At 44.8% G+C, this 9,433-nt stretch overlaps 1 protein-coding gene across 3 annotated transcripts in view; it reads right to left on the reverse strand.

Annotated features, from left to right (window-relative positions):
• LOC133628483 (kinesin-like protein KIF2A) overlaps nt 1-5,554 on the reverse strand; it is a 102,020-nt gene extending 96,466 nt beyond the window's left edge. For all 3 annotated transcript variants that reach the window (XM_062016695.1, XM_062016693.1, XM_062016694.1), the window contains exon 1: nt 5,481-5,554. In XM_062016695.1, the coding sequence (XP_061872679.1) occupies nt 5,481-5,544 (64 nt within the window). In that variant the 5' untranslated portion in view covers nt 5,545-5,554. The remainder of the gene's footprint in view (nt 1-5,480) is intronic.
• Nucleotides 5,555-9,433: the final 3,879 nt, after the last annotated feature.

The following is a 9,433-nucleotide window of genomic DNA, read 5'->3' on the forward strand; positions in this document are numbered from 1 at the left end:
TTCACCCCAGAAAGTTGTGCTGGTACCTCTCTTTGAACATATACAATTTTTTTTCCAGATTACATGTGTTCACAGACATTTAGTACTCTGTGCTTTCTTTTATGGCTTGTATAAAGACATCTGTACAAGAACAGTGAGTCTATCTGTACCTGTTTCGGTCTGAGTATCTTCTTTTCCAATGCTGGCAACCAGGACGAGGTGCAATATCCCACACAGGCTCCAGACTACTTTCCATAGAAACACTCACTGCCAAATTACAGTAATTCTAAAATTGCACTCACTTTTCCCCTTGTCACTTCACCGTGGTAGTCCACACATATTTTGTTATTAACTAGAATATCAAGAATTTTCTCCTGTCATTTGCAGTTTATGATCTCCCAATTTATAGCAAAAGCACATTTACCTTGTGCCATGTTTTACCCCAGTTGTTTCATTCCATATTTCCTGATCTTCTTGCATGATACAAATCTCCACAAAAATGATACTTCCACTCTAGCACAGCAATGAAGTTTCCTAAGAACAATGTTGCTTTCTGTGCTATGACTAGGAATTAATAAATATAATGGATGGAAAAAACCAGACAGCCAGTCACAAAACTGATCCCAGGAGACACACTATTAAGTAAAAATTATTAGGTACACATCATCACCTGTCTTAAATACATTATCAGTCTTGTATTAAACTTCATCTGAATAATTTTTAATGCTCTACCAAACATTTTACTGAAATTCAGAGAAACTTATGACTGACCTTCATAATGGGTTGATACTGGTAATGCAGCACAAAGCCTCTCCCATACTGATGCACAGATGGGGCCAAGATCAAGTCATGTCATCTTGCAATCAGCTCCAGGATTCAGCACTGCATTTACCCACTCCACCTCTCGGACATTAGTTTGGGACACGGAGACTAGAAGCACTTCAGCATCTGTCCTCTACCATTTGCTACTACTTTTAGTTGAGGCACTTAAGTTCCTAGAGTGCTTCAATTAGTTTTGTAGTCTCCCACCTTGACCATTTTACTGCAAAATCAAGTAGGGTGATGTAAAACCACTTCCAAAACTGATGTTAATGTGATGGTTGACTGCTCCATGACCTAAAATTCTTTCATTCAGTTATGCTGTCTTTGTCATTAGGGTACTGCAATAGTCTTTTGTTTTGATAGAGAGCGGAGGGAACTCATACCAGGATCAATCATCATTTACTGTCAAGTTAGATAGTGTCATGCTCTTACCAAAACCAGAATTCAGAATTACCAGAATTCAGACCTGATCAAAACCTAAATTATGTCATTAAGGGCATTGTCCAAATCCCTCTTAAACACCGAAAGGCTTGGGGCATTGACCATCTGTCTAGGAAGCATCTTCAAGTGTTTGACAACCCTCTCAGTAAAGAAATACTTCCTAATGTCCAGTCTAAACCTCCCATGACTCAGCTTTGAACCATCCCCACTCATCTTTTTACTGGATACCAGGAAGAAGAGCTCAGCACCTCCTTCTCCACTTCCTCTCCTCAGGAAGCTGCAGAGAGCAATGAGATCACCTCTCAATCTGCTTTTCTCCAAACTAGACAAGCCCCAGGTCCTTAGTCTCTTCTTATAGGACCTTCCTTCCAGACATTTCACCAGCTTTGTTGCCCTCCTCTGTATGCATTTGAGTACCTTAACATCCTTCTTAACATGTGGACCCCAGAACTGAACATTGTTTCCAAAATCTAAGTATTCAAAAAATCTAAGTGTACATGAGATTTTCAAAATTAATTCATTTGCACTGCTTTCTTCCTAGAGCCAGAGATCCTTTCTTCCTAGATACAGATTTCACCACGGGGAAATTCTGTCTGACCAACCTCATAGCCTCATCTAAGAGGGCTACATGAGGGAAGAACAATGGATGTCATCTACCTTGACTTCAGCAAGGCTTTTGACACTATCTCCCATAAAATCCTCATCAGAAAGCTCAGACAGTGTGTCTTGGATCAGTGGACATTGAGGTGTATTGAGAATTGCCTGAATGACAGAACCCAGAGGGTGATGATCAATGGCACAGACTCGAGTTGGGAGGCCTGTGACCAGTGGAGTTCCACAGGGATCGGTTCTGGGCCCAGTCTTGTTCAACACCTTCATCAATGACCTGGATGAGGGGACAGAGTGTATCTTCAGCTAGTTCGCTGATGACACCATACTGGGAGGACTGTCTGATTCACCAGAAGGCTGTGCTGCCATTCAGAGGGATCTCAAACAGATTGAGTTGGGCAGAGAGGAACCTCCTGAGGTTCAACAAGGACAAGTGCAGAGTCCTGCATCTGGGAAGGAACAACCCCATGCACCAGTACAGGCTGGGGGTTGAACAGCTGGGGAGCAGCTCTGCAGAGAGAGATCTGGGAGTCCTGGTTGATAATAAACTAAACGTGAGCCATCAATATGCCCTCATGGCCAAGAAGGCCAATGGCATCTTGGGATGCATCAAGAAGAGTGTTGCCAGCAGGTCGAGGGAGTTTCTCCTCCCCCTCTACTCTGCCCTGATGAGGTCTCATGTGGAGAACTATGTCCAGTTCTGGGCTCCTCAGCTCAAGAGGGACAGGGAAGTGCTGGAGAGAGTCCAGCGCAGGGCCACCAGGATGATCAGGGGACTGGAGGTTCTTCCTTATGAGGAAAGGCTCGGGTTGTGGAGTCACCTTACTTGGAGACCCATCTGGACATGTTCCTATGTGACCCGATCTAGGTGGACCTGCTTCTGCCAGGGGGGTTGGACTAGATGATCTCTAAAGGTCCCTTCCAGCCCCTACCATTCTATGATTCTATAAATCTCTCTTCCCACCCCCAATAAGGATGCCTGTTGGGTGAGATTCAAACACTCAGCTATACCAAGTACTTTCCTGGGAAATTTAGAAATCTATAGTAATTTTGTATTTTAATACACTTATCTCCAGTCATGTTATTCATATTCTTGACATTTGCACATGCTTTTGCAGACTGTATTTATCACTGACAATCCAAAAGAATCTGCATTCCTGTTGCTTCAATAAACTGTACTATTTGTTAATCTAGCTGTGAGAGTTCTTATTGAAAGTGACCAAACTTGTGGCCATGCTAGTTCATGAATGCAACTAGACTGAAGGTGCATCCGTAATCATGATAGGTCGATATACCAAATGCGACTGGATTTATAGTGTCAAATTGAGCATCTCTCAGAATCTAAGCTCAGATGTCCCCAGCTCCTCTGATATCTGAGGATAAACTGGAATGCAAGGGGGTTTATTTTCTGCTAAATTTCTTTAACTTTTAACGCAGCAGCAACTAAGCACCACACAGACGATTGCTTTCCCCTCTCCCATTGTTATGGGGAGGAGCATGAGTGAAAAGAAAAAAGAAAGTAAAACTTGTGGGTTGAGATAAGAACAGTTTAATAATTGACTATAATAATAATAGCAACAATAATTGTAATTAAAAATATGTATGCAATTGCTCACCACCCACTGACTGATGCCCAAGCAGTGATTGGTCACTCCTGGCCAACTCCCCCCAGTTTACATACTGGGCATGACATCCTATGGTATGGAGTAGCCTTTGGCCATGCTCCCTCCCAGGTTCTTGTGCACCTCCTTGCTGGCAGAGCTTGGGAAACTGACAAATCCTTAACTTAGGATATTCATTACCTAGCAAAAACTATAACATCAGTATATTATCAACCTTATTCTCACACTAAATCCAAAACACAGCTCTTTCCCAGCTACTAGGGAGAAAATTATTTCAGCTGAAACCAGGACAACAAGCAAACCTCTCAATAAGCAGGACCCACTAACTCTGCTATGACACTGCAGTGTGGTTGCTCATACAAGGATCAAATTAATGTAACTGCTGTGAGGGCATCTCCCTAGTATATTACTGATGTGTAATATATTTAATGTGCTGCATCACATATTTAAGTGATATAGCAAAATATGTAAACCATTAACAGCAATGAAAATAAGTACTGTTATATTCAAGAGTTATTGTCTTCACTTCTGACATTAAATGTGAACAGAAATAGGGTGAGGGGGAAACAAAGCATTCTCATGCCTTATTTTCCAAAGGTATACAAAACAAGCAGTAACATTTATTAGAAGTTCACATAAGTCTCAGAAAAAAAACAAACAGTTTTACAAGTTGCTAAGGTGAGGTTTTCTGAAACCTCAGCAGAAATCTGCAGGAGTTATGGAACTAACTGCCAGACTTATCAGATTCTTCACATGACACACAAGTCATTAAGCACAAATTGAGGGGTTAAGTTTAATATAGTGTCCAGTCAACACTGACCATTATTTTATTGTAGGGTTGAACTTCAGTATGGGACATGAGAAGACAAGCTGCATGAAGCTTGTTGGCTGTTTGTTTCCTGCCTCATGACAAAACCATGCTTACTTCAGTGCCTTTGACCTCCATGTCTTTCTTCCCTTAAAAACATCTTATTCTTTAGCAAGTTAGTGAACCCTGGAGAAAAAAAAAAAAAAACTTTCCAGAAAATCCCAGCAGAACCCCACTCCTGTTTAGTAGGCTTCATAGATCTCACGGTGACTGAGAACAGATGACATATTCCCACTCAAATTGAAGATTTGAAGTCACAAGTGACTTGCCATTGATTCAGTCAGTGGACTTCCCATTTCAGCTCTCTCCTTCCAGACAAATACAAAGAGTTAGTACTCTAAACCTAACACACACACTTCCTTTATTCACACGTATTTCTAGACAGAACCATACATCCTCCCATCAAGAGATGCTGGGCAAGATGAGAAACAACAGATCCTCAATGGAGAAATAACAACTCATGGACATAAATAGTAAGCACTCTTCTTATATTTTAACCATAAGGAACATCTTAAATAATAATATCAAGCTTTTTTTGTCAAATGATGGAAGTGTCCAAAGGCATTTCTGTCAGAGCATACTGTTGTGTCATTTTTTCAGAACACAACTCATACACCAGAGCAAACAAGAAGTTATTACTTTATATTGAATCATAGAATCATAGAACGGTAGGGTTGGAAGGGACCTTTAGAGATCATCTAGTCCAATCCCCTTTCCTCCATCACCTCATCCCCTCCCTCAAGGCCCTCCCACCTCTCCACCAAAGCCTCTTCAGGCTTTCCTCCCCACCCCTCTTCCCTCCAAATCACCTCATCGACTCCATCCACAGCCACTCCGCACTTTGCTCATCCCACACTTGTCCCATTTTCCGTTCCCCCATGAGCTTCATCCCCCTCGCACCCACCTCGCCCTTCTCCCCGCCATTTCATCCCCCCCACCCCCGCCGCCTTCCCGCCCTGCTGCAGCTTCCCCGGCCCCAGCAGCGGTTGGCCGCCGCTCGCGCCCCGCAGCTCGCTCCAGGCCCGGCCACTCCACGGCCTCGCGCATACAAAGGGTCCCGTGCACACAATGGGGCCCGCGCATTGGGACGGTGGCCGCTCTACCAGGCCGGCCCCTCCCGCCACCCCTGCCCCACTGACCATCGCTGCGCTTGATCTCCACGTAGATTCCTATCTGGATCTTGCTGAAGCTGGCCGCTGCCATCGCTTAATGGAGCAGCCGGGGAGATCAGAGGCGCTGCCGGCCGGGCGCACAGGGGACAGGGAGGATGCACACAGCAGCAGCAGCGGGAGCTGCTGCGCCTGTGCAGCTTGCCGCAGCGTCACGGCAGGACTGGCTAACAGGGGAGGCGGGGGTAGAAATGCTGCCGCGGTTGTCCTTTTTCTCCGCCCTTCGCGGCACCTCGGTAGGGCTGGCACAAGATGGGTGCCCCTACTATACTGGGGCCGCCTCCCTGCTCGCTCGGGCCTGGGCCGGGAGAGGCTCGTCCCAGCTGTGGGCTGCCTGTGCGAGCCTCTCCTCTTGGCCCGGTCCCCGACTTATAAACACACACATGCGCCTATTTGGCACCAGATGGTGACTGAGCTGCCTTGTAATTTTAATATAATAGCTTTATCTACCTAATATCTGCTCATAAGTCGTCCATGTGCCAGGTAGAGCAGCTTAGAAGTATGCTTTGTACTCACTCCCCAAACTGCCAGCAGCTCTTCAGTCCAAGTAAGGCCATGTTGTCAACAGCATCCATCCATCCCTTGGGTTTCACCTCTGAGGGTAGTTCCTAACATAATGAAGCTACCATAGGTTTAAAATCATCCTTCCTGCACCGTTTCTTAGACATCTTGAACGGCATCACTGTGAGAAACAAATTTTCTCGTAAAAGACTCAGGTCTTCCAAGGTCCCTTCCAGCCCCTGAGATTCTGTGATCTGTCAGACTCTGCAGCGAAGCACTATTATTTAGCGTTCTTGCAAGAGTGAATGTCCTAGCACATCCTGATCATTGACACATGATCAATTTCCACTGTTGTTAATGCTTAGGCCCTTTTGTCCTAGTCCCTGTCACATCTGCTCTATACTGCAAAACACCTATATCCTAAAAAATCAGGCTATATCCTCCAAAACCAGCTATATATTGCAAAAACAAGCTATATCCTACAAACACAGCTATATCCTACAAAAACAACATTGTCATCCTCTATACTTCCCCCCTTTCTTTTATTATAAAAATGTTGCTTTTTGCATTTAAAGGTATTGTTCCATATGAGGCTTCAAAGTTAGACAAGATTATTTCACATTTATCTTCTCATGAGAAATCTTCCTGATTCTCTTCCTGTTCTTTCACAGAACCATAGAATGGTAGGGGTTGGAAGGGACCTCTAAAGATCATCTAGTCCAACACCCCTGCTAAAGCAGGTCTGCCTAGATCAGATCACACAGGAACACGTCCAGGCAGGTTTTGAAAACCTCCAGAGAAGGAGACTCCACAACCTCCCTGGGAAGCTTGTTTCAGTGCTCCATCACACTTAGAGTAAAGAAGTTTTTCCTTAAGTTTAACTGGAACTTTTTGTGTCTATTATTCCTTATGTCCATTACTCCTAGTCCTATCACTGGACAATACAGAAAAAAGTGCCGCCCCATCCTCCTGACACACACCTTTCAAATACTTCTAAGTATTAATGAAGTAAGTATTCTTTGAGAAGGAGCACTTTATCATGATATGGTGGTGGCTCCAAAGGCATTTGTTTACACAATGCAATTCCTATCAATCGTTGTACAAGCCCCCTAACACATGGAATTATAAAGTATCCAACAGTCATTAATATTACTGCAACTACTATCACAGATGTCAAAATGGATACTACCATTTCTTTCCATTTCCCAAACCATGATTCTAACCATTCTGTAAGAGAACTCAGTCAATTCTTCTGCTAATGTTGTAAGGTCTTGTCCTGATTATGATTCCATCTGATGTTGTGTTGTACAAGATAAAGTTACAGCATTTGTTGCCTAACATTACACAAACTCCTCCTTTTTCTGCTAATATCATGTCTAAAGCTATTCTGTTCTCCCATGCCATTCTACTACTGACATCTAGTTGTTCTGCAATTCCTTTCACAGAATCACAGAATCTTAAGGGTTGGAAGGGACCTTGAAAGATCATACAGTCCAACACCCCTACCAGAGCAGGACCTCCTAGAGTAGGTCACACAGGAACTCATCCAGGTGGGTTTTGAATGTCTCCAGAGAAGGAGACTCAACAACCCATCTGGGCAGCCCCTTCCAGTGCACCGTCACCCCCACAGTTAAGTTTTTCCTTATGTTTCTTTGGAATCTCTTATGTTCTAGCTTGTACTTGTTGCCCCTTGTCCTATCATCAGACATCATTGAGAAAAGCCTGGCTCCATCCTCCTAATGCCCGTCCTTTACGTATTTGTAAACATTAATGAGATCACCCCTCAGTCTCCTCCAAGCTAAAGAGCCCCAGCTCCCTCAGCCTTTCCTCATAAGGAAGATGCTCCATTCCCTTAATCATCTTGGTGGCCTTGCGCTGAACTCTCTCCAGCAGCTCCCTGTCCTTCTTGAACTGAGGGGCCAGAACTGGACACAGTATTACAGATGCGGTCTCACAAGGGTAGAGTAGAGGGGGAGGAGAACCTCTCTCAACCTACTAAACCACATCCCTTCTAATACAACCCAGGATGCCATTGGCTTTCCCGGACACAAGGGCGTATTGCTGGGTCATGGTCATCCTGCTGTCCACCAGGACCCCCATGTCCCTTTCCCCATTACTACTCTCTAACAGTTCATTCCCCAACCTGTACTGGTATTAGGGGTGTGGTAGTTTGAGCCTGGCTGGATGCCAGGTGCCCACCACACCGCTTTATCCCCCACCTCCTCAGCAAGCCAGGGAAGGGGAGAAAATAAGATGGGAGTCTTGTGGGTTGAGATAAAAGCAGTTTAATAAATAAGCAGCAAAGCTGCACACGCGGGAAGCAAAGCAAAAGCAGATAAAGCTGTTACTCTCTACTTCCCATCAGCAGCGATGTCCGGCCACCTCCCGAGAAGCAGGGCTTCAGTACGCGTAGCGGTTGCTTTTGGAAGGCCAGAAATGAATCTTGCCTCCCCTTCCTGCTCCTCTCCCCCAGTTTATATTACTGAGCTGACGTCATATGGTATGGAATATCTCCTTGGTCAGCCTGGGTCAGCTGTCCTGGCCATGGTCCCTCCCAAGATCATGCCCACCCACAGCTATTGGTGAAGGTGAGGGAAGGAATGCTGGAGGGACAGCCCTGATGCTGTGCAAGCGGTAGTCATAATATTGATATCAACAGTAAGCATAGCACTGCAGGAGCTGCTGTGGAAAATCACTACCATCCCAAACCCACTACAAGGGGTTATTCTTTCTCAGATGCAAGACTCTACACTTGTTGAATTTCATTAGATTTCTCCCTGCCCAACTCTCCAGCCTGTCCAGCTCTTGTTGAATGGCAGCACAGTCTTCTGGTGTATCAGCCACCCCCCCCCAGTTTAGTATAGTCAGCAAACTTGCATCTATTGTATAATTTATAAATCGCTACTGGTTATAATAAATATAATTACATGGAGGTGCTGGAGCGTGTCCAGAGACAGGCAACAAAGCTGGTGAAAGTTCCAGAGAATAGGTCTTATGAGGAGTGGTTAAGGGTGCTGCAGATGTTTAGTCTGGAGAAGAGGAGGCTAAGAGGAGATACGATCACTTTCAAGGAGTTGTAGTGAGGTGGGGGTCAATCTCTCTAGTAACAAATAATAGAACATGAGGAAATGGATTTAAGTTGTGCTAGGGGAGGTTTAGATTGGATATTAGGAAGAACTTTTTCACCAAGGTTATTAAGTCCATGCATGGAGTTGCCTAGTCAATACGATTCTGCCTACTATTCCTATCCTTCCCCCTGTGGTTCACCGAATCTGCCTTCAAACTTGGTCTCAGGATCCAGTCAGTCTTCTCCGGAACCCCTGCTGACGATCCACAAGACCATTGAAATCAATGGGATGTGTCTTCTTGTCCTTCGGCAACAGAGGTCCTCAGGAAGACAACTTATGCTCCTGGATGAGCCC

This window comes from Colius striatus, chromosome W, assembly GCF_028858725.1.
Source record: "Colius striatus isolate bColStr4 chromosome W, bColStr4.1.hap1, whole genome shotgun sequence".
Classification (NCBI taxonomy): Eukaryota; Metazoa; Chordata; class Aves; order Coliiformes; family Coliidae; genus Colius; species Colius striatus.